This window comes from Somniosus microcephalus, chromosome 5, assembly GCF_052327205.1.
Source record: "Somniosus microcephalus isolate GS21.2 chromosome 5, FLI_Smic_1.0, whole genome shotgun sequence".
In the NCBI taxonomy this organism is placed as follows: Eukaryota; Metazoa; Chordata; class Chondrichthyes; order Squaliformes; family Somniosidae; genus Somniosus; species Somniosus microcephalus.
Window position 1 is genome coordinate 321,811,223 of NC_140991.1, and position 24,321 is coordinate 321,835,543.

The window sequence follows — 24,321 nt, forward strand, 5'->3', positions numbered from 1 at the left end:
ATAATCACTCAACCATTGGTGGCCGTGCCTTCAGCTGCCTGGGCCCTAAGCTCTGGAATTCCCTCCCTAAACCTCTCCGCCTCTCTACCTCTCTCTCCACCTCCTTAAAACCTCCCTCTTTGACCAAGCTTTTGGTCACCTGCCCTAATTTATCCTTATGTGGCTCGGTGTCAAATTTTGTTTGATAATCGCTCCTGTGAAGCACCTTGAGCCGTTTTACTACATTAAAGGCACTATATAAATACAAGTTGTTGTTGTTGCCCTTTTAGATCACTACTTTCACTTTGCTGCATTCAGATTCTCTTCAGACTGGCAGCACAGCTCTTATGGACTGCGCCACGTTACTAAAGGGCATGTGGGCCATTTCATTCAGTGCAGCTGTAAGTAACTGTTTTTTGTCTCGAGACACGGAGTTAAAATCTTCAGCTAAGCTTCAGCACCTGTGATATTTGGAACAAAATGGACGCAAATTTAATATTTCACCTCTATGAAGAGGAATTGCAAGAAGGAATCGGCAGCAGAGGAGGCAGCTCAGGGTAAAGAGCGCGGGGCCCGGGGACAGCTCAGGGTAAAGAGCGCGGGGCCCGAGGACAGCTCAGGGTAAAGAGCGCGGGGCCCGAGGACAGCTCAGGGTAAAGAGCGCGGGGCCCGAGGACAGCTCAGGGTAAAGAGCGCGGGGCCCGAGGACAGCTCAGGGTAAAGAGCGCACGGCCCGGGGACAGCTCAGGGTAAAGAGCGCGGGGCCCGAGGACAGCTCAGGGTAAAGAGCGCGGGGCCCGAGGACAGCTCAGGGTAAAGAGCGCGGGGCCCGAGGACAGCTCAGGGTAAAGAGCGCGGGGCCCGGGGACAGCTCAGGGTAAAGAGCGCACGGCCCGGGGACAGCTCAGGGTAAAGAGCGCGGGGCCCGAGGACAGCTCAGGGTAAAGAGCGCGGGGACCGAGGACAGCTCAGGGTAAAGAGCGCGGGGCCCGGGGACAGCTCAGGGTAAAGAGCGCGGGGCCCGAGGACAGCTAAGGGTAAAGAGCGCACGGCCCGGGGACAGCTCAGGGTAAAGAGCGCGGGGCCCGAGGACAGCTCAGGGTAAAGAGCGCACGGCCCGGGGACAGCTCAGGGTAAAGAGCGCGGGGCCCGAGGACAGCTCAGGGTAAAGAGCGCACGGCCCGGGGACAGCTCAGGGTAAAGAGCGCACGGCCCGGGGACAGCTCAGGGTAAAGAGCGCGGGGCCCGGGGACAGCTCAGGGTAAAGAGCGCGGGGCCCGAGGACAGCTCAGGGTAAAGAGCGCGGGGCCCGGGGACAGCTCAGGGTAAAGAGCGCACGGCCCGGGGACAGCTCAGGGTAAAGAGCGCGGGGCCCGAGGACAGCTCAGGGTAAAGAGCGCGGGGCCCGAGGACAGCTCAGGGTAAAGAGCGCACGGCCCGAGGACAGCTCAGGGTAAAGAGCGCACGGCCCGGGGACACCTCAGGGTAAAGAGCGCGGGGCCCGAGGACAGCTCAGGGTAAAGAGCGCACGGCCCGGGGACAGCTCAGGGTAAAGAGCGCACGGCCCGGGGACAGCTCAGGGTAAAGAGCGCGGGGCCCGAGGACAGCTCAGGGTAAAGAGCGCACGGCCCGGGGACAGCTCAGGGTAAAGAGCGCACGGCCCGGGGACAGCTCAGGGTAAAGAGCGCGGGGCCCGGGGACAGCTCAGGGGAAAGAGCGCGGGGCCCGAGGACAGCTCAGGGTAAAGGGCGCGGGGCCCGAGGACAGCTCAGGGTAAAGAGCGCGGGGCCCGGGGACAGCTCAGGGTAAAGAGCGCACGGCCCGGGGACAGCTCAGGGTAAAGAGCGCGGGGCCCGAGGACAGCTCAGGGTAAAGAGCGCGGGGCCCGGGGACAGCTCAGGGTAAAGAGCGCAGGGCCCGAGGACAGCTCAGGGTAAAGAGCGCACGGCCCGGGGACAGCTCAGGGTAAAGAGCGTGGGGCCCGGGGACAGCTCAGGGTAAAGAGCGCGGGGCCCGGGGACAGCTCAGGGTAAAGAGCGCACGGCCCGAGGACAGCTCAGGGTAAAGAGCGCGGGGCCCGAGGACAGCTCAGGGTAAAGAGCGCGGGGCCCGAGGACAGCTCAGGGTAAAGAGCGCGGGGCCCGAGGACAGCTCAGGGTAAAGAGCGCGGGGCCCGAGGACAGCTCAGGGTAAAGAGCGCGGGGCCCGGGGACAGCTCAGGGTAAAGAGCGCGGGGCCCGAGGACAGCTCAGGGTAAAGAGCGCGGGGCCCGGGGACAGCTCAGGGTAAAGAGCGCGGGGCCCGAGGACAGCTCAGGGTAAAGAGCGCACGGCCCGGGGACAGCTCAGGGTAAAGAGCGCACGGCCCGGGGACAGCTCAGGGTAAAGAGCGCGGGGCCCGAGGACAGCTCAGGGTAAAGAGCGCGGGGCCCGGGGACAGCTCAGGGTAAAGAGCGCGGGGCCCGGGGACAGCTCAGGGTAAAGAGCGCACGGCCCGAGGACAGCTCAGGGTAAAGAGCGCACGGCCAGAGGACAGCTCAGGGTAAAGAGCGCGGGGCCCGAGGACAGCTCAGGGTAAAGAGCGCGGGGCCCGAGGACAGCTCAGGGTAAAGAGCGCGGGGCCCGGGGACAGCGCAGGGTAAAGAGCGCGGGGCCCGAGGACAGCTCAGGGTAAAGAGCGCACGGCCCGGGGACAGCTCAGGGTAAAGAGCGCACGGCCCGGGGACAGCTCAGGGTAAAGAGCGCGGGGCCCGAGGACAGCTCAGGGTAAAGAGCGCGGGGCCCGGGGACAGCTCAGGGTAAAGAGCGCACGGCCCGAGGACAGCTCAGGGTAAAGAGCGCACGGCCCGAGGACAGCTCAGGGTAAAGAGCGCTGGGCCCGGGGACAGCTCAGGGTAAAGAGCGCGGGGCCCGAGGACAGCTCAGGGTAAAGAGCGCACGGCCCGAGGACAGCTCAGGGTAAAGAGCGCGGGGCCCGAGGACAGCTCAGGGTAAAGAGCGCGGGGCCCGGGGACAGCTCAGGGTAAAGAGCGCACGGCCCGGGGACAGCTCAGGGTAAAGAGCGCACGGCCCGAGGACAGCTCAGGGTAAAGAGCGCGGGGCCCGGAGACAGCTCAGGGTAAAGAGCGCGGGGCCCGAGGACAGCTCAGGGTAAAGAGCGCGGGGCCCGGGGACAGCTCAGGGTAAAGAGCGCGGGGCCCGGGGACAGCTCAGGGTAAAGAGCGCGGGGCCCGAGGACAGCTCAGGGTAAAGAGCGCGGGGCCCGGGGACAGCTCAGGGTAAAGAGCGCGGGGCCCGGGGACAGCTCAGGGTAAAGAGCGCGGGGCCCGGGGACAGCTCAGGGTAAAGAGCGCGGGGCCCGGGGACAGCTCAGGGTAAAGAGCGCGGGGCCCGAGGACAGCTCAGGGTAAAGAGCGCGGGGCCCGAGGACAGCTCAGGGTAAAGAGCGCGGGGCCCGAGGACAGCTCAGGGTAAAGAGCGCGGGGCCCGAGGACAGCTCAGGGTAAAGAGCGCACGGCCCGAGGACAGCTCAGGGTAAAGAGCGCGGGGCCCGGGGACAGCTCAGGGTAAAGAGCGCGGGGCCCGGGGACAGCTCAGGGTAAAGAGCGCACGGCCCGGGGACAGCTCAGGGTAAAGAGCGCGGGGCCCGAGGACAGCTCAGGGTAAAGAGCGCACGGCCCGGGGACAGCTCAGGGTAAAGAGCGCGGGGCCCGAGGACAGCTCAGGGTAAAGAGCGCGGGGCCCGAGGACAGCTTAGGGTAAAGAGCGCGGGGCCCGGGGACAGCTCAGGGTAAAGAGCGCACGGCCCGAGGACAGCTCAGGGTAAAGAGCGCGGGGCCCGGGGACAGCTCAGGGTAAAGAGCGCGGGGCCCGAGGACAGCTCAGGGTAAAGAGCGCGGGGCCCGAGGACAGCTCAGGGTAAAGAGCGCGGGGCCCGAGGACAGCTCAGGGTAAAGAGCGCGGGGCCCGAGGACAGCTCAGGGTAAAGAGCGCGGGGCCCGAGGACAGCTCAGGGTAAAGAGCGCGGGGCCCGGGGACAGCTCAGGGTAAAGAGCGCACGGCCCGGGGACAGCTCAGGGTAAAGAGCGCGGGGCCCGAGGACAGCTCAGGGTAAAGAGCGCACGGCCCGGGGACAGCTCAGGGTAAAGAGCGCGGGGCCCGGGGACAGCTCAGGGTAAAGAGCGCGGGGCCCGAGGACAGCTCAGGGTAAAGAGCGCGGGGCCCGAGGACAGCTCAGGGTAAAGAGCGCACGGCCCGGGGACAGCTCAGGGTAAAGAGCGCGGGGCCCGAGGACAGCTCAGGGTAAAGAGCGCGGGGCCCGAGGACAGCTCAGGGTAAAGAGCGCACGGCCCGGGGACAGCTCAGGGTAAAGAGCGCGGGGCCCGGGGACAGCTCAGGGTAAAGAGCGCACGGCCCGGAGACAGCTCCGGGTAAAGAGCGCACGGCCCGGGGACAGCTCAGGGTAAAGAGCGCGGGGCCCGAGGAAAGCTCAGGGTAAAGAGCGCGGGGCCCAAGGACAGCTCAGGGTAAAGAGCGCGGGGCCCGGGGACAGCTCAGGGTAAAGAGCGCGGGGCCCGAGGACAGCTCAGGGTAAAGAGCGCACGGCCCGGGGACAGCTCAGGGTAAAGAGCGCGGGGCCCGAGGACAGCTCAGGGTAAAGAGCGCGGGGCCCTGGGACAGCTCAGGGTAAAGAGCGCACGGCCCGAGGACAGCTCAGGGTAAAGAGCGCGGGGCCCGAGGACAGCTCAGGGTAAAGAGCGCACGGCCCGAGGACAGCTCAGGGTAAAGAGCGCGGGGCCCGAGGACAGCTCAGGGTAAAGAGCGCGGGGCCCGAGGACAGCTCAGGGTAAAGAGCGCGGGGCCCGAGGACAGCTCAGGGTAAAGAGCGCGGGGCCCGAGGACAGCTCAGGGTAAAGAGCGCGGGGCCCGGGGACAGCTCAGGGTAAAGAGCGCACGGCCCGGGGACAGCTCAGGGTAAAGAGCGCACGGCCCGGGGACAGCTCAGGGTAAAGAGCGCGGGGCCCGAGGACAGCTCAGGGTAAAGAGCGCGGGGCCTGAGGACAGCTCAGGGTAAAGAGCGCGGGGCCCGAGGACAGCTCAGGGTAAAGAGCGCGGGGCCCGAGGACAGCTCAGGGTAAAGAGCGCGGGGCCCGGGGACAGCTCAGGGTAAAGAGCGCGGGGCCCGGGGACAGCTCAGGGTAAAGAGCGCGGGGCCCGAGGACAGCTCAGGGTAAAGAGCGCACGGCCCGAGGACAGCTCAGGGTAAAGAGCGCACGGCCCGAGGACAGCTCAGGGTAAAGAGCGCACGGCCCGGGGACAGCTCAGGGTAAAGAGCGCGGGGCCCGAGGACAGCTCAGGGTAAAGAGCGCGGGGCCCGAGGACAGCTCAGGGTAAAGAGCGCGGGGCCCGGGGACAGCTCAGGGTAAAGAGCGCACGGCCCGGGGACAGCTCGGGGTAAAGAGCGCGGGGCCCGGGGACAGCTCAGGGTAAAGAGCGCGGGGCCCGAGGACAGCTCAGGGTAAAGAGCGCGGGGCCCGGGGACAGCTCAGGGTAAAGAGCGCACGGCCCGGGGACAGCTCGGGGTAAAGAGCGCGGGGCCCGGGGACAGCTCAGGGTAAAGAGCGCATGGCCCGAGGACAGCTCGGGGTAAAGAGCGCAGGGCCCGAGGACAGCTCAGGGTAAAGAGCGCGGGGCCCGAGGACAGCTCAGGGTAAAGAGCGCACGGCCCGAGGACAGCTCAGGGTAAAGAGCGCACGGCCCGGGGACAGCTCAGGGTAAAGAGCGCGGGGCCCGAGGACAGCTCAGGGTAAAGAGCGCGGGGCCCAAGGACAGCTCAGGGTAAAGAGCGCGGGGCCCGGGGACAGCTCAGGGTAAAGAGCGCGGGGCCCGGGGACAGCTCAGGGTAAAGAGCGCGGGGCCCGAGGACAGCTCAGGGTAAAGAGCGCGGGGCCCGAGGACAGCTCAGGGTAAAGAGCGCACGGCCCGGGGACAGCTCAGGGTAAAGAGCGCGGGGCCCGAGGACAGCTCAGGGTAAAGAGCGCGGGGCCCGAGGACAGCTCAGGGTAAAGAGCGCACGGCCCGGGGACAGCTCAGGGTAAAGAGCGCGGGGCCCGGGGACAGCTCAGGGTAAAGAGCGCACGGCCCGGAGACAGCTCCGGGTAAAGAGCGCACGGCCCGGGGACAGCTCAGGGTAAAGAGCGCGGGGCCCGAGGACAGCTCAGGGTAAAGAGCGCGGGGCCCAAGGACAGCTCAGGGTAAAGAGCGCGGGGCCCGGGGACAGCTCAGGGTAAAGAGCGCGGGGCCCGAGGACAGCTCAGGGTAAAGAGCGCACGGCCCGGGGACAGCTCAGGGTAAAGAGCGCGGGGCCCGAGGACAGCTCAGGGTAAAGAGCGCGGGGCCCAAGGACAGCTCAGGGTAAAGAGCGCGGGGCCCGGGTATAGCTCAGGGTAAAGAGCGCGGGGCCCGAGGACAGCTCAGGGTAAAGAGCGCACGGCCCGGGGACAGCTCAGGGTAAAGAGCGCGGGGCCCGGGGACAGCTCAGGGTAAAGAGCGCGGGGCCCGGGGACAGCTCAGGGTAAAGAGCGCGGGGCCCGAGGACAGCTCAGGGTAAAGAGCGCACGGCCCGGGGATAGCTCAGGGTAAAGAGCGCGGGGCCCGAGGACAGCTCAGGGTAAAGAGCGCGGGGCCGCTGAATTCCAAAAGAACAGCAAAAGCAAGGAGTGACGTCTCAGGACTGCAGGTAGGTGATTGGTGGGTGAGTATTAGTGTGTTATTCTCTCTAATGTAACTAGATAAACTAATTAATAGAACTATAGATAATCGTGTGAATAAAGACTTTAACTGAGAGAGTGAGAGAAGCAACCAGAGATAAAGGTCGGCCTGACTTTTAAGACTTGGGGGAAAAATTGGGTTGCGCCCCCTACTGGCTACCACCGCCAGTAACCTCCCGCTGAATTTCGCGGGAGGCATTAATAGTGCTGCACCCGGGCGCTAGGTGCTTTGCGGCCCGTTAACACCCCCTTGGGGTGCTAACGGGAGGCGCAAAGCAACCCAATGTTTCCCTCTTTAGTCTTAAGTTTATTTCTGCAAGTTAGTTAATAGTCTATTAAATAGGGCCATGCCAGGGCAGCTCGGTCCAGTGGAACGCACATCCTGTGCCATGTGGGAAATCCAGGACGTTTCCCGTGTCCTGGACAACCACGTGTGTAGGAAGTGTCGTCAGCTGGAGGAGCTCGAGCTCCGGGTTTCAGAGCTTGAACAGCAGGTGGCGTCACTGCGGTGCATCCGTGAGGCTGAGAGCTACGTGGATTGCACGTTTCAGGAGGTGGTCACCCCACTGCGTAAGAGTGTGCAGGCTGAGAGGGAATGGGCACCACCACAGACAAGAGGAGGACCAGGCAGGTAGAACAGGAGTCCCCTGAGTGCATCTCGCTCTCCAACCAGTATTCAGTTCTCTGTAATGGTGAGGGCGATGGTTCCTCTGGGGAGTACAGCCAGAGTCAAATCCGTGGCACCACGGGTGGCTCAGCTGTACGGAGGGGGAGGAAGAAGATTGAGAGAGCAATAGTGGTAGGAGATTCGATAATTTGGGGAGCAGACAGGCGTTTCTGCAGCTGTAGATGTGATTCCAGGATGGTATGTTGCCTCCCTGGTGCCAGGGTCAAAGATGTCACTGAAGTGCTCTTGCAGAGAGCCGGCACGGGCTCGACGGGCCGAATGGCCTCCTTCCGTGCTGTAACCATTCTATGATTCTAAGTTTACGAGTCAGGTCTAGAGAAAGAACAAACTTGCATTTATATAGCACCTTTCACATCCTCAGAACATCCCAAAGCGCTTCACATTAAGCACTTTTGCAGCTTAGTCACTGTTGTAATGTATGAAATACGGCAGCCAATTTGCGCACAGCAAGCTCCCACAAACAGCAATGTGATAATGGCCAGATAATCTGTTTTAGTGATGTTGATTGAGGGATAAATATTGGCCCAGGACACCGGGGAGAACTCCCCTGCTCTTCTTCGAAATAGTGCCATGGGATCTTTTACATCCACCTGAGAGAGCAGACTGGATCTCAGTTTAACATCTCATCTGAAAGACGGCACCTCCAACAGTGCAGCGCTCCTTTCGTATTGGGATGAACGGTCAGCTTAGATTGCATGCTCAAGTCCTGGAATAAGGCTTGAGCCCGTTACCTACCGACTCAGAGGTGAGAGTGACCCAATGGTGGCACTTAGAGAGTATTGAAGGAGCACATTCTCTGCCACTCTACCAGCTAACCCCACCCACCATCGCCAGCTCTATCTCTCACCTGCGGTCTATGCACCTCAAACCTACCGGCCTCTAACCTACTCCCCTCCATCTCCTCAGTCCAGGAGCACCAACCATCTTAACCAATATCACACTCTCCTGTATAAACAAAAAGTGCACAATATGAAATGGAGACAAACCCAATCTACTGACTCATATCTTTGATGCTCTTCAATATGAAGGCACCAGCCCGTGATGACCTTTCAACACTGGGACAGGAATATTGTGAGAAGTGTTTGTAATTTAAACAATGGACATGATCTTCACTGCACATCAACTACAAGAGAAATGCAGGGAACAGCACCAACCACTGTACATGGCCTTCTTTGACCTCACAAAGGCCTTCGACACTGTCAACCGTGAGGGATTATGGAGTGTCCTCCTCAAACTCGGCTGCCCTCAAAAGTTTGGCACTATCCTCCGCCTGCTTCACGACGACATGCAAACCATGATCCTGACCAACGGGATCCACCACAGACCCAATTCACGTACGGACCGGGATCAAGCAAGGCTGTGTCATCGCACCAACGCTCTAAACAACATTAAACTCTATTTGTGTCCTATCCAGAATTATATCCTGTCCCCCCTACAAAAAGTTTCATCACAGGTTAAACTTATAAAGAATTGGCTAAAATAATCAGAGCAATCCACAGTTGATGGGAGAAACGCTGCTCACTGAAAACAGGAAACGATACTGTCTCAGGTTTAGAGGCAGGAAGGAGATCAATGCAAACGCTGGAGCCACTCGGCCCTGCTTACAGCACTGATCCAGAAAAGAAAATATTCCCTTTCCTCCCATCGTGTCATCGAACCGTATCTTGAATCAATTTAAGGTTTAGCCTCCACTGTCCCACCTGGAATTCCATTGCAAGTGTTGATCGCGCTTTCCATTAAAACATTCCTCCTGATATTTGTCCTGAATTGCCCCTTTGCCAGTTCTAGCCTACATTCTCTATTTCTAGTGCCTCTATTTCTTAACTTGAAGTAATTCTCCAGATTGACCCGATACCGTTTAATAGCTTGTATATTGTTGTAAAGGTCGCTCTCAGTTAAGTCCTTTCAAAGCTAAACAGGCCCAGTTTCTCCAGCCGCTCCTCACAGCTCAATCCCTTGGTGCTAGGGTGAACGCTGTGGCCATTACTACAACCTTTCCCTTATGCCTTGGTGATGAAAACTAAATAGTGAAAGGTTGGCTTATGCAGGTCCTACAAAAGGAGCCAACAGGGTCAGCTAGATAGAGTGAATAGCTTCATGTCTCAATTTGAGACATTTCAACATCATGTGGAGATAACCAAAGAGCTCGAATTGTGTGTTTGGGGGGGTGGGGGGGGGAGGGACAGGACACGAAGGCCGAGTTAATTAAAAGATTTCAGATTAAAAGCCAACATCCTTAAAGAGATAAGCCCTAACATTTGTCGGGACTGTAGATCAGTTGCGTTGGCATGTTGGAAACACAGCACTCCTCATCTTAAAGTCTTCGGTTTTCGTTTCAGGGCAGCATTTTGAAATAATTTTTTTTTTAAATCAAACATAGAAACATAGAAGATAGGAGCAGGAGTAGGCCATTCGGCCCCTCGAGCCTGCTCCGCCATTCAATGAGATCATGGCTGATCATCCAATTTCAGTACCCTGTCCCTGCCTTCTCCCCATATCCCTTGATCACTTTAGCCTTAAGAAATATATCCAACTCTTTCTTGAATATATTTAATGAACTGGCCTCCACCGCCCTCTGTGGCAGAGAATTCCACAGGTTCACCACTCTCTGGGTGAAGAAATTCCTCCTCATTTCAGTCCTAAATGGCTTACCCCTTATCCTTAGACTATGACCCCTGGTTCTGGACTCCCCCGGCCATCAGAAACATCCTTCCTGCATCTAGTCTGTCCAGGCCTGACAGAATTTTGTAGGTTTCGATGAGATCCCCTCTCAATCTTCTAAACTCCAGTGAGTATAAGCCCAATCGACACAATCTCTCCTCAATTATGAAGAATTAATTACTTCAGCATCCTTTTGCTTTGCACGCTTTTCAATTTCCGTGTATTTTGCAGAACTCGATGGCCTCGACAGTGAACTGTCCTTGAGTGAGTACTCAGTCTAACAATGTCAGGAAACTCACTGATTTAACACGCAGGCACAGTTGAAATGACAGGATTGCTGAAGTAGCTCAGGGCACTAACTGTAACTCTACTGATAATGTCTTCAGCACTCACTGTTAATGGGGAATAAGAATAAGGTGCAGGAGGAGGCCATTCGGCCCCTCAAGCCTGCTCCACCATTCAATAAGATCATGGCTGATCTTCTACCTCAATTCCACTTTCCTACCCGATCTCCATATCGTTGACGAGAAACTTAACTGGACCAGCCTCATAAATACTGTGGCTACAAGAGCAGGTCTCACCTCCCGACTCCCCAAAGTCGTTCCACCATCTACAAGGCACAAGTAAGGAGTGTGATGGAATACTCTCCACTTGCCTGGATGAGTGCAGTTCCAACAACACTAAAGAAGCTTGACACCATCCAGGACAAAACAGTCCGCTTGATTGGCACCCCATCCACCACCTTAATCATTCACTCCCTCCACCACCGGCATACCGTGGCTGCAGTGTGTACCATCTACAGGATGCACTGCAGCAACTCGCCAAGGCTTCTTCGGCAGCACCTCCCAAACCCGTGACCTCTTCCACCTAGAAGGGCAAGGGCAGCAGGCGCATGGGAACACTACCACCTCCAAGTTCCCCTCCAAGTCACACACCATACTGACTGGGAAATATATCGGCCATTCCTTCATCGTCGCTGGGTCAAAATCCTGGAACTCCCTCCCTAACAGCACTGTGGGAGCACCTTCACCACACGGACTGCAGCGGTTCAAGAAGGCGGCTCACCACCACCTTCTCAAGGGCAACTAGGGATGGGCAATAAATGCCGGCCTTGCCAGCGACACCCACATCCCAGGAATGAATAATTTAAAAAATTCCGTGATTCTCTTAGAGTCCAAAAATCTATCGATCTCAGCCTTGAATATACTCAACAATTCAGCATCCACAGCCCTCTGGGGCAGAGAATTCCAAAGATTCACAACCCTCTGAGTGAAGAAATTCCTCCTCATCTCAGTCTTAAATGGCCGCCCCCTTATCCTGAGACTGTGGCCCCTGGTTCTAGACTCTCCAGCCAGGGGAAACAACCTCTCAGCATCGACCCTGTCAATCCCCCTCAGAAACTGATATGTTTCAATGAGATCACCTCTCATTCTTCTAAACTCCAGAGAGTCTCGGCCCAATCTACTCTATCTCTCCTCACAGGACAACCCTCTCATCCCAGGAATCAATCTAGGGCAAAAAAATGAGCCGAGCGTATTAAGTTTCAGCCAGTCGTATTCCATGGTGTCACTTTAGGGCCGTTGTCCTCAGTTTCCCCCCCATGTATTTTCATCGTCTCTCATGCCTCTGAATTTCTCTGCCTTTCCATGAACTTTAATCAATTTCCTACCAGAAACCCAGTCCAAGTTAAAATCCACCCCCGTGTCTGAGAATTTGTGTTGAAATTGTTTCTGGAGGTTCCAAGGGAAACGGGAATGACGTGCAGCAGCTGAGGAATTAGCAGCTGTCCAAAACACATTCTTATAAATTGCATTGTGTCGTCTCTCTGACATGGGCCACAGCCAGCACAGGGCCCTCTCGCTGCCTCTTCAGTTCAGATCAGAGAGCTTTGTCCTCAGGTGTATAATCGGATGCTGCACCCGGGAATAGATTTATTTAACCAGAAACTTATTTTCAAGTTGAGCCTGTGCCTTCCAACGCCCGCAGTAGCAGTATTCAGGTTTGCTCACCATGTTGAGGCTGCCGCGGAACACGAATGGAGGCCGAACCGATCTGAGGAACACATAGCTTTTTATTACATTCTCTTGAGAGATGGCTGCCCCAGCTCTTCTCTCTGCTAAACCCGAAAACAGAATGAGGGCGATGCCCGCGCTTTTGTGTACACACTGAGGGCGACGCCCGCTCCTTTATCATGCCTTAAAGGCAGCATGCTTCTTAAAGGCAAGGTGCCCGATTTATTGTCCACGGACGGAAAAGTGGATTGTGCCCGTTTAGGTGGCGATCCGCCACACAGCTCCCCCCAGAATCCGCTTAGGAGGTGTGGACGAGACGGTGCGGCGGTCTGATGGGCCGGCCGGAGCGGCTCTTGTAGGGCGTCGGTGGACGTGGAGCGGCCGGGCATGGAGCAGCCGGGTGTACTGGCTTGAGGGCAGGTCAGCCGCGTGGCGGTGGACGAGCTACTGGGACCTGCTCACCGGGCTCCGAGTGTGCTGGCTTGAGTCGTTCAACCGACACACTTTCAGTCCTGTCGCCCACTTGTAGGGCGAAAAATTTGTCCCCAGCCTGTAGCACTTTGTAGGGCCCGTCGTACGGGGGTTGAAGGGGTCCGCGGTGGGCGTCGTGCCGGACGAAAACGAACCGTGCCTGGTGCAGGCTTAGCGGGACGTGTGAGGTGGATTCGCCGTGCCGGGCAATGGGCACCGGGGCGAACTGTAGCGCCGGTGAGGCGAAGTCGTGGCGTTGCTGGTCGGCTGACCAGGGTGTCGTGGCGGTGGGCAGGAAGTCGCCGGGTACGCGCAGCGGCTGGCCGTACACGAGCTCTGCTGCCGATGCGTGGAGGTCTTCTTTAACCGCGGAGCGCAGGCCGAGGAGGACCCACGGGAGTCAGTCGGTCCAGGCGCCGTCCTGGAGGCTGGCTCGAAGAGATGCCTTCAAGGATCTGTGGAACCGCTCACACAGTCCGTTGGCTTGGGGGTGGTACGCTGTGGTGCGGTGAATGGTCACCCCGAGATTGCGTGCGATGGCGGTCCAGAGTTCAGAGGTAAATTGCGGACCTCTGTCCGACGTCATGTCGGAGGGGACGCCGAACCGTGCGACCCAGGTGCTGACAAAGGCTCTGGCGGTGTCGGCGGTGGTGGCAGAGGTCAGTGGAATTGCCTCTGGCCAGCGCGTGGTGCGGTCGACGATCGTCAGCAAGTGCGTGTGGCTTTGCGACGGCGGCAGGGGCCCGACGATGTCCACGTGGATGTGGTCGAATCTACGTGAAGGGACGGTGAACTCCTCGAGGGGTGCTTTCGTGTGTTGCTGCACCTTGGCCCGTTGGCAGGCTAGGCAGGAGTTGGCCCAAGTTCGCACATCCTTGCGAAGGCTGCGCCAGACAAAGCGGTTGGCTACCAATTTGATGGATGCGCGGGCGCCGGGGTGGGAGAGGTTGTGGAGAATCTCGAATACCCGGCGGCGCCAGGGCGCTGGGACGACGGGCCGAGGTTGAGATAGGGATATGTCGCACTTGACCGTGACTGCGGTCGGGCCGCAGGCGATGTCGGCCAGGCGTAGCCCTGGTAGGTTGGTAGGTGCGGAGAGCAGATCAGGGTCCGTGAGCTGGTCTGCTGCGAGTTGAGCGTAGTCGACTGCCAGGTGTGCGGCGTGGATGGCGGGGCGGGAGAGGCAGTCGGCTACCACACTGTCTCGGCCGGAGACGTGTTGGATGTCCATGGTGAACTCGGACACTGCCGCGAGCTGGCGCTGCTGCCTGGCGGACCAGGGGTCGGTTGTCTTTGCCATTGCGAATGTCAGGGGTTTGCGGTCGACAAACGCAGTGAAGGGGTGGCCCTCCAGCAAAAACCGAAAATGGCGGACCGCCAGGTACAGCGCGAGGAGCTCGCGGTCGAAGGTGCTGTACTTGACCTCCGGGGGGCGTAGTTGGCGGCTGAAGAAGGCAAGTGGTTGCCAGGCACCGTCGACCCACTGCTCGTACACGGCGCCGACCGCATGGTCGGAGGCGTCCGTGGTGAGCGCTACTCTGGCATTGGGCCGTGGGTGCGCGAGCAGGGTGGCGTCGGCGAGCGCGGTCTTGGTGGAGTTGAAGGCGGCTGATACGTCTGCCGTCCATTCGACCGCCATCTTGCCGCTCCTGCCCCGGAGGGCTTCATACAGGGGCCTCATGAGGGACGCCGCTTTGGGGATGAAGCGGTTGTAGAAATTCACAATCCCGAGGAACTCCTGGAGTCCTTTGATGGTGGTGGGGCGGGGAAATTGCTGGACGGCCTGCACCTTGGTGGGCAGGGGAATGGCCCCAGCATGGGTGATGTGGTGGCCGAGGAAGTCGATCTTGTCCAGGCCGAACTGGCACTTGGCTGGGCTGAGGATGAGCCCGTGGTCGCTGAGGCGCCCGAACAGGATGCGAAGGTGTTCGAGGTGTTCCTGCTTGGAGGAACTGGCTACCAGGATGTCGTCCAGGTAGACGAACAGGAACTTCAGGTCCCGAAGGACCGAGTCCATGAGCCGTTGGAATGCCTGGGCCGCGTTTTTGAGGCCGAAGGGCCTCCGCAAGAACTCGAAAAGCCCGAAGGGGGTGATTACGGCCGTCTTGGGGACGTCCGCGGGGTGGACGGGGACTTGGTGGTAGCCGCGCACCAGGTCGACTTTGGAAAAGACTGAGCGGCCGGCCAGTCTAGCCGAGAAGTCCTGAATGTGAGGCACGGGGTACCGATCAGGGGTGGTGGCGTCGTTGAGGCGGCGGTAATCCCCGCAGGGGCGCCAACCCCCACCTGGTTTGGGGGCGATGTGGAGTGGGGAGGCCCAGGGACTGTCGGAGCGGCGGATGATGCCGAGCTGTTCCATAGTGGCAAACTCGGTCCGCGCGATCTCCAGTTTGGCCGGGTCCAGCCTGCGGGCGTGGGCGTACACTGGGGGGCCTGTGGTGGGGATGAAGTGTTCCACCCCATGTTTGGCGACCTCCGCGGAGAAGGTCGGGTTGGTGAGGGCCGGGAATTCGGCCAGGAGTGCCGAGTAGTCATCCGTGGCCCGGGCATGGCACTGTGACGCCATGTCGGCGGGTTGACGGGGGGCCATGGCGTCCAGGATGGGGGACATGGTGTTCATGTCCACGAGGCGGTGTCGAGGGATGTCTACCAGTAGGCCGTGGGTGCACAGGAAATCTGCGCCGATGAGAGGGGAGAGTACCTTGGCAGTGATGAACTCCCATCGGTAGCGGCGACCAGCGAGGTCGAGGGTGACTGTGCGGGTGCCGTACGTCCGGATGTCCGAGCCGTTAGCGGCAGCCAGCGCCTGTCCTCGTTCGCCCATTTGGATGTCGAGGGCGGAGGCCGGGATGATGCTGTGCTGAGCTCGTGTCGCACAGGAACCGGCGGCCGGTTTTGTCATCCGTGACATACAGCAGGGAGCCCGCGTGGCCCATGGCCATCGCGGGGGCTGGTACGGGGGCGGACTTGAAGAAGCAGGGAGGTGTGCACCGTTGTGCCCTGGCGCCGAACCGTGCGTGGTAGTAACAGTAGCCCGGGTTTGTGGGGCGTGAAAGCCCCGTGGGCCCCGTGGCTGGGCCTTGTGGCCACGTGGTGGCCGGTGAGGGGCGCGCCCAGGCTGTGGCTGCCAGGTCCGGAGCGACGTCACGGCTGGAGTGAGTTGACAGCAGCTTGTCAGCCTCGTCGGCCAGGGCTTCTAGGTCCGTGAGGCCGGACGCCACGATCGCTGGGCGGATGCTGGGAGGTAGCTGGCGGATGAACAGCGTGCGGAAGAGGGACCCGGGTGGGCTCTCGTCGGTGAGTGAGAGCATGTGGGAGAGGAGGTCTGACGGTGAGGCGTCACCGAGGCCTGGAAGGTCGAGGAGGCGGCAGTTTCGCTGGTATGTCGAGGTCGTAAATTTTTTAAGGAGCGCGGCCTTAAGATGTGCATACTTGCCGCCCTCTGGTGAGCTCTGCAGCGCTATCCAGACCTTCGTGACTGTGGAGCTACCGAGTGATGCGACGAGGTAGTCATACTTCGTCCCATCTGTGGTGATGTGTCGCAGCCGGAATCGGGACTCAGCTTGGAGGGAACCAGGCTTCGGGCTGGTTTTCCCAAAACTCCGGCAGTTTCACGGAAACTGCGTTCGTGTCCGCCATTGCAGTGCTCGGAATACGTTCTGAGCGTCAGGGTCACCAATGTTGAGGCTGCCGCGGAACACGAATGGAGGCCGAACCGATCTGAGGAACACATGGCTTTTTATTACATTCTCTTGAGAGAAGGCTGCCCCAGCTCTTCTCTCTGCTAAACCCGAAAACAGAATGAGGGCGACGCCCGCGCTTTTGTGTACACACTGAGGGCGACGCCCGCTCCTTTGTCATGCCTTAAAGGCAGCATGCTTCTTAAAGGCAAGGTGCCCGATTTATTGTCCACGGACGGAAAAGTGGATTGCGCCCGTTTAGGTGGTGATCCGCCACAACCAATTATCTCCCTTCCCTGACACTGCTGACTGGGGCCTATTGATCTGCATGGCTCTGATGATCTCCAGCACCACAGCCAAGTGGCCATTATTCATACAAGCCAGCGGTCGACATTTCATTGTTTCCCCAAGGCCCGATTCCCAAAGTCTGTTTCCGTGGACACCGTTTGCTGAGAAAATTCAGTGCTTGACTGCCTCTGGCACTTCTTGCTAAACCACACCAGAACGCCCCAAATTTACTTGTGTGCCTGCGTGAAGCTTTGCTGAGATCTGTGGCTCTTAAGATTCAGGTTCAGTTCATTTCAACTTTTAAAATGCTTGTCTACCAGCATTCTACTGAATTCTTCCTCCAATTCTGGCCTCTGGCGCATCCCCGATTTTAATCACTCCACCATTGGTGGCCGTGCCATCTGTTGCCTGGTCCCCAAGCTCTGGAATTCCCTCCCTAAACCTCTCCGCCTCTTTACCTCACTCTCCTCCTTTAAGACGCTCCTTAAAATCTACCTCCTTGACCGTCACCTGTCCAAATTTCTCCTTATGGTGACTCGGTATCAAATTTTGTTTGATAATCGCTCCTGTGAAGCGCCTTGGGACATTTTGCTACGTTAAAGGCGCTCTATAAATACAAGTTGTTGTTGCTGTTCTCTCACCTGCTTTATCAAAATAGAATATTTGACAATAAATGATTCTAAATTCAGGCAATGCAGGGACGTAATAGGTTTTGCCACAACACGCTGCACCCTGACTCGCTGCAGTGCAAAGTGAAGTGAGGTGAACAATGCTCTCACCTGTGTCAGCGTGAGTCTTTGTTCAGTGGAGCCATACAACTGCCCAGGGCAGGGCATGGGGGAATTAAAAGGGAGGCACATCCAGGATACGCTTGCACAACTTTCTAGCGGCTCTTTCAGACCAGGATTGGTGGGGGTTTAGCGGCAGGTCACCTGTACGATCTCCTAACCAGAGATGGAGTACAGGGGACCAAAACCCAAGTAATATAGAAACATTCTGGGTTTGAGCAGCTGACGCCTTCCTAGATCAATACTTAAAGAGCGTGGAGAAAAACCAGAGGCTTGACAGCATCATAAATCTCCTGGTTAGTGCCAAGCTGACAATCAGTTTATTGCACGTGGTTAAGCTGCCCCAATTGTACAGGGCCTTGGTGAGACCACACTGTGCACAGTTTTGGTCTCCTTATCTAAGGAAGGATATACTTGCCTTGGAGGCGGTGCAACAAAGGTTCACTAGATTGATTCTTGGGATGAGAGGGTTGTCCTATAATGAGAGATTGTGTAGAATGGGCCGATACTCTCTGGAGTTTAGAAGAATGAGAGGTGATCGCATTGAAACATACAAGGTTCTGAAGGGGGATTGACAGGGTAGATGCTGAGAGGTTGTTTCCCCTGGCTGGAGAGTCTGGAACTAGGGGGCATAGTCTCAGGATAAGGGGTCGGCCATTTAAGACCGAGATGAGAAGGAATTTCTTCACTCAGAGGGTTGTGAATCTTTGGAATTCTCTACCCCAGAGGGCTGTGGATGCTGAGTCGTTGAGTATATTCAAGGCTGAGTTCGATAGATTTTTGGACTCTAGGGGAATCGAGGGATATGGGGATCGGGCGGGAAAGTGGAGTTGAGGTCGAAGATCAGCCGTGATCTTATTGAATGGCGGAGCAGGCTCGAGGGGCCGAATGGCCGACTCCTGCTCCTAATTCTTATGTTCTTATGACTCACAGCGAGAGCCCAGGTCTTTGTGACTGAAAGTATTGCTTCTAGGCGGTCAACCTTCTCAATCATTTCCGAAGAATTTTCTTCAGCACTTTGCGGAACAAAATCTTTACCTGCAGTATAGAAGCTATTTTAAAAAAGGACAGAGCCAGGTAGAAGTTCCAGTTGGACAGAGGCGTTGAAAGACCTCGACAGCGGCTGTACACGGAGGTCAGCTCTTCACAAGATAGAATTCCTGGGAAACCAAGGGAGCGGGGAAACATTAAGCAAACATTCCTCCTTCAAGATCCACTCAAATGCCATATTTCAGACAGGACTATACTAATGTCTATGTTTGTTGGACCACTGTGTTACTTTGTATTTCCGCTGGTGGGGGGAGTCTAGGACAAGGGGACCAAACCCTTAAAATCAGAGCCGGGCCATTCAGGAGAGACGTTGGGAAACACTTCACGCAAAGGGTGGTAGAAGTGTGGACCTCTCTCCCACAAGAAGCAGGAGATGCCAGCTCAATTAATAATATTAAATCTGAACTCGATAGATTTTTGCTAGCCAAGGGTATTAAGGGATATGGAGCCAAGGCGGGGGGATGGAGTTAAGATACAGATCAACCATGATCTCACTGAATGGGGGAACAGGCTCGAGAGGCTGAATGGCTTCCTCCTGGTCCCATGTTCCTATTTATCAATGTTAGATTAAATTTACAATGTTCTGCTCAATTGCACAACTCAACTAAATCCTTTCATAAATCTTTCGCTGCACTCTCCGTCTCTACGACTTGCCCTCTTTTTCTATCACCTACAAATCAGAGCAGCTTACAGTTAATTTGAGTAGATTCTCCCTTCCCGCTGGGCAGAAAACATTGGTGGGAGTTGCTTACAGGCCCCCAAACAGTAGTTGTACTGTAGGGCAGAGTATAAATCAGGAAATTAGAGGTGCATGTAACAAGGGTAATACAGTAATCATGGGGGACTTTAATCTACATATAGACTGGGCAAACCAAATTTGCAGTAATAGTGTGGAGGATGAATTCATGGAATGTATACAAGATAGTTTTCTAGATCAGTATGTTGAGGAACCAACTAGAGAACAGGCTATTTTAGATCTAGTAAGGAGAAAGGGTTAATTAATAACCTTGTAGTAAAGGGGCCTTTAGGGAAGAGTGACCATAATATGATAGAATTTTACATTGATTTTGAAAGTGATTTAGTTAAATCTGAAACTAGGATCTTAAATCTAAACAAAGCAAACTACGTAGGTATGAGGGGCGAGTTGGCTAAGGTAGATTGGGAAACTACATGAAAAGGTATGACAGTAGACAAGCAATGGAAAGCATTTAAAGAATTAATACATAATTTACAACAAATATACATTCCTTTAAGGCACAAAAATCCCACAGGAAAAGTGGTCCACCCGTGGTTAACAAGAGAAGTTAAAGATAGTATTAGATCAAAGGAAGAGGCTTATAATGCTGCCAAAAAGAGCAGTAAACCTGAGGATTGGGAGGATTTTAGAATTCAGCAAAGGAGAACCAAGAAATTGATAAAGAAAGGCAAAATAGAATGAGAATAAACTAGCGCAAGACACAAAAACAGACTGTAAAAGCTTCTATAGGTATGTAAAAAGGAAAAGATTAGCGAAAGTAAATGTGGGTCCCTGGCAGGCTGAGACAGGAGAAATTATAATGGTGAATAAGGAAATGGCAGAGAAATTAAACAAATATTTTGTGTCTGTCTTCACGGAAGATGCAAAAAACTTCCCGGAAATAGTGGAGAACCAAGGGTCTAGTGAGAATGAGGAACTGAAAGAAATTAGTATTAGTAAAAAAAAATAGTACTGGAGAAATTAATGGGTCTGAAAGCCGATAAATCCCCAGGACCTGATGGCCTACATCCTAAGGTTTTGAAAGAGGTGGATATAGAGATAGTGGATGCATTGGTTGACATTTTCCAAAATTCCATAGATTCCAGAATGGTTCCCGCGGTTTGGAAGGTAGCAAATGTAACCCCACTATTTAAGATAGGAGGGAGAGAGAAAACGGGGAACTACAGACCAGTTAGCCTGACATCAGTAGTAGGGAAAATGCTAGAATCTATTATTAAGGACGTGGTAACAGGGCACTCAGAAAATAATAATAGGATTGGGCAGAGTCAACACGGATTTATGAAAGGGAAATCGTGTTTGACAAATCTGTTAGAGTTTTTTGAGATAACTAGTGGGGTACCGCAAGGATCAGTGCTTGGGCCTCAGCTATTCACAATCTACATCAATGATTTGAATGAGGGGACCAAATGTAATATATCCAAGTTTGCTGATGATACAAAGCTGGGTGGGAATGTAAGTTGTGAGGAGGATGCAAGGAGGCTTCAAGGGGATATAGACAGGCTAAGTGAGTGGGCAAGAACATGGCAAATGGAATATAATGTGGAGAAATGTGAAGTTATCCACTTTGGTAGGAAAAATAGAAAAGCAGATTATTTTTTAAATGGTGAGAGATTGAGAAATGTTGGTGTTCAGAGGGACTTGGGTGTCCTTGTACACGAATCACTGACAGTTAACATGCAGGTACAGCAAGCAATTAGGAAAGCAAATGGTATGTTGGCCTTTATTACAAGAGGATTTGAGTATAAGAGTAAAGACGTCTTACTGCAATTATATAGGGCCCTGGTGAGACCACACCTGGAGTATTGTGTACAGTTTTGGTCTCCTTACCTAAGGAAGGATATACTTGCCATAGAGGGAGTGCAACGAAGGTTCACGGTGGCATAGTGGTTAGCACTGTTGCCTCACAGCGCCAGGGACCCGGGTTCAAATCTGGCCTCGGGCGACTGTCTGTGTGGAGTTTGCACATTCTCCCTGTGTCTGCGTGGGTTTCCTCCGGGTGTTCCGGTTTCCTCCCACAGTCCAAAGATGTGCAGGTTAGGTTGATTTGGCTATGATAAATTGACCCTTAGTGTTAGGGGATTAAATACGTGGGGTTACGGGGATAGGGTGGGATATGTGTCGGCGCAGGCTCGATGGGCCGAAATGGCCTCTATCTGCACTGTAGATTCTGTGATTCTGTGGTTCCTGGGATGGGGGATTGTCCTATGAGGAGAGATTGAGTAGACTAGGCCTATATTCTCTAGAGTTTAGAAGAATGAGAGGTGATCTCATTGAAACAAACAAAATTCTTACAGGGCTTGACAGGGTAGATGCAGGGAGGATGTTTCCCCTGGCTGGGGAGTCTAGAACCAGGGGTCACAGACTCAGAATAAGGGGTCGGCCATTTAGGACTGAGATGAGGAGAAATTTCTTCACTCGGAGGGCGGTGAATCTTTGGAATTCTCTACCCCAGAGGGCTGTGGAGGCTCAGTCGTTGAGTATATTCAAGACAGAGATCGATAGATTTTTGAATATTAAGGGAATCAAGGGATATGGGGATAGTGCAGGAAAGTGGAGTTGAGGTAGAAGATCAGCCATGATCTTATTGAATGGAGGAGCAGGCTCGAGGGGCCAAATGGCCGACTCCTGCTCCTATTTCTTATGTTCTTATGGTCTTAGGCTGCTCCGATGAGCCCAACTACAGGAGTGTCCCCTTGTGTCCTGGAGCTGCTCCAAAATAAACACTGAGGACTGGGATCCCAGCCAGGCAGAGCTGCTGAAACCCAGCACACTGCACTAGAGCCGTGGAAATGAGCAATTCCCAATCCTGCAGCGTGGTTTCTGGGGAAGGGCGGATTTGGAGTAAGCCTGAGGCCATCCTGGGGTCACGCCCCTGCCCCACCTCATTTTTCAATCGAGCTACTCTGTGGCACGTGGAGTTGCTCCCGGCCACAGAAACAACCTAGCGAGGAGCGGGAGCACAGTTAAGGGATTCCACATCATCAGGAAAATTAATAAGAACATAAGAATTAGGAGCAGGAGTCGGCCATTTGGCCCCTCGAGCCTGCTCCGCCATTCAATAAGGTCAAGACTGATCTTTGACCTCAACTCCACTTTCCCGCCCGATCCCCATATCCCTTGAATCCCTTTTGAGAGAGACAGAAATACAATGGTTTTAAAAATAAATCTAAGGTTTAGAATTTTCTTCATAAAATGGGATACACTGAACGGAAAGCACTCCCCCTACACTTACCTCCTCCTGTAAATTATTTCCCATGTTCAATTCCTTTCCCATTGTCCAATTTGAGTTTAATGATATTATGAAAGTCAGTGTTTCGAATGAATTATCTCGCTTTCAGTGAATGATAAATTGGTCGGTGACCTTTCATCAGAACTCTGTTATCAACCCTCTCGAGCCGAGTTACACAGTAAAATTGGCCACACCCCATCAACAGGTTAAACACTTTTTGGAGAGTAGGGAATATAACCACACAGGGCGCCAACAATCCGGTCAGTGGCAGGTCCCAGGCTCATCCCTAGTTTGTGGTGAGTCTGGGGATTTCGCATCACGGCACCAGTTGAGATGCAATAACTGTCCGCAGAGCTGGTGATTCAGGGAGTGGGAAAATTAGCCTGAGTTTCCTGATTTCTATCCAGCAATCCCCGAGGGGAAATAAAAGTAAATAGTGCCCACGCACTGGATCAGGCCACAAATAGGCTTGACTGACACCCCCACACTTGGTTAACCTGCCAGTGCTCCGAGTACAGACCCACACGAGGAGGCTTAAGCAAGGATTGCCCCTCCCGGCTCCACAGCACTTCTGATGGCCTCTGCCAACCACGATCGCCACCACCCCCGCCCCCCCCCCCCGCCACTCAACGAGGGCCGCTGTCAGCAAGGCAGGCAGTCTGAAATCTGTACATGCAATGCTGGCAGGGATTTGAACAAGGGGATCACGCGGTTTACGGTGAGGTCAGCATTGATGGAAGTACCGCCTCTAGGGTACAACACTGACAGAAATGGCCCCGGGCATTTTAAGAACCTCTATTTTTATAACATAACTCAGTGTTTCAATGATATTGGAATATAATGCTTGTTACACCTTTAATAACTTACCTTCCACATCCTGAATTTTGATATTATTGCCATGTCCTGGAAAACAGATTCCACTGGGCCAACAGAAAGGCATACAGGCATAGGCCAAGTCTGCAATTGGATGTCCAATGGTAGAGAGCTCCCAGTCTAACACAGCAAGCACCCGAGCCTAGCGTTTAAAAACATAATTTCTTTTAACTATTAAGAAAGCTAAATAAACACGACAGCACCTCCCAAACCCGCGACCTCCGCCACCTAGAAGGACAAGGGCAGCAGGCGCATGGGAACACCACCACCTCCAAGTTCCTCTCCAAGTCACACACCATCCTGACTTTTCATAGAGAGTTTTACAGCACAGAAAGAGGCCCTTCGGCCCATCGTGTCTGCGCCGCCCATCCATCCCTGTCCAGTCTAATCCCATTTTCCAGCATTTGGTCCATAGCCTTGTATGCAATGGCATTTCAAGTGCTCATCCAAATGCTTCTTGAATGTTGTGAGGGTTCCTGCCTCTACCACCCTTTCAGGCATTGAGTTCCACATTCCAACCACCCTCTGGGTGAAAAAGTTCCTCCTCAAATCCCCTCTAAATCTCCTGCCCCTTACCCTGAATCTATGCCCCCTTGTTATTGACCCCCCTACTAAGGGGAAAAGTTCCTCTTTATCTACCCTATCTATGCCCCTCATCATTTTGTACACCTCAATCAGGTCCCCCCTCAGCCTTCTTTGCTCCAAGGAAAACAACCCCAGCCTGTCCAGCCTCTCTTCATAGCTGAGGCGCTCCATCCCAGGTAACATCCTGGTGAATCTTCTCTGCACCCTCTCCAAAGCAATCACATCCTTCCTATAGTGAGGCGACCAGAACTGCACACAGTACTCCAGCTGTGGCCTCACCAGCGTTTTGTACAGCTCCATCATAACCTCCCTGCTCTTATATTCTATGCCTCGGCTAATGAAGGCAAGTATCCCATATGCCTTTTTAACCACCTTATCTACCTGTTCCGCTGCCTTCAGGGATCTATGTACATGTACACCAAGGTCCCTCTGACCCTCTGTACTTCCTAGGGTCCTACCACTCATTGTGTATTCCCTTGCCTTATTTGTCC

The 24,321-nt window shown here is 55.2% G+C and overlaps 1 protein-coding gene across 1 annotated transcript in view; it reads right to left on the reverse strand.

Annotated features, from left to right (window-relative positions):
* acad11 (acyl-CoA dehydrogenase family, member 11) overlaps positions 1–24,321 on the reverse strand; it is a 168,708-nt gene that overhangs the window by 127,818 nt on the left and 16,569 nt on the right. The window contains exons 6-7 of the mRNA XM_085989325.1: positions 23,240–23,387; positions 18,375–18,496 (exon numbers count right to left, since the gene is read on the reverse strand). Of these exons, the coding sequence (XP_085845451.1) occupies positions 18,375–18,496; positions 23,240–23,387 (270 nt within the window). The remainder of the gene's footprint in view (positions 1–18,374; positions 18,497–23,239; positions 23,388–24,321) is intronic.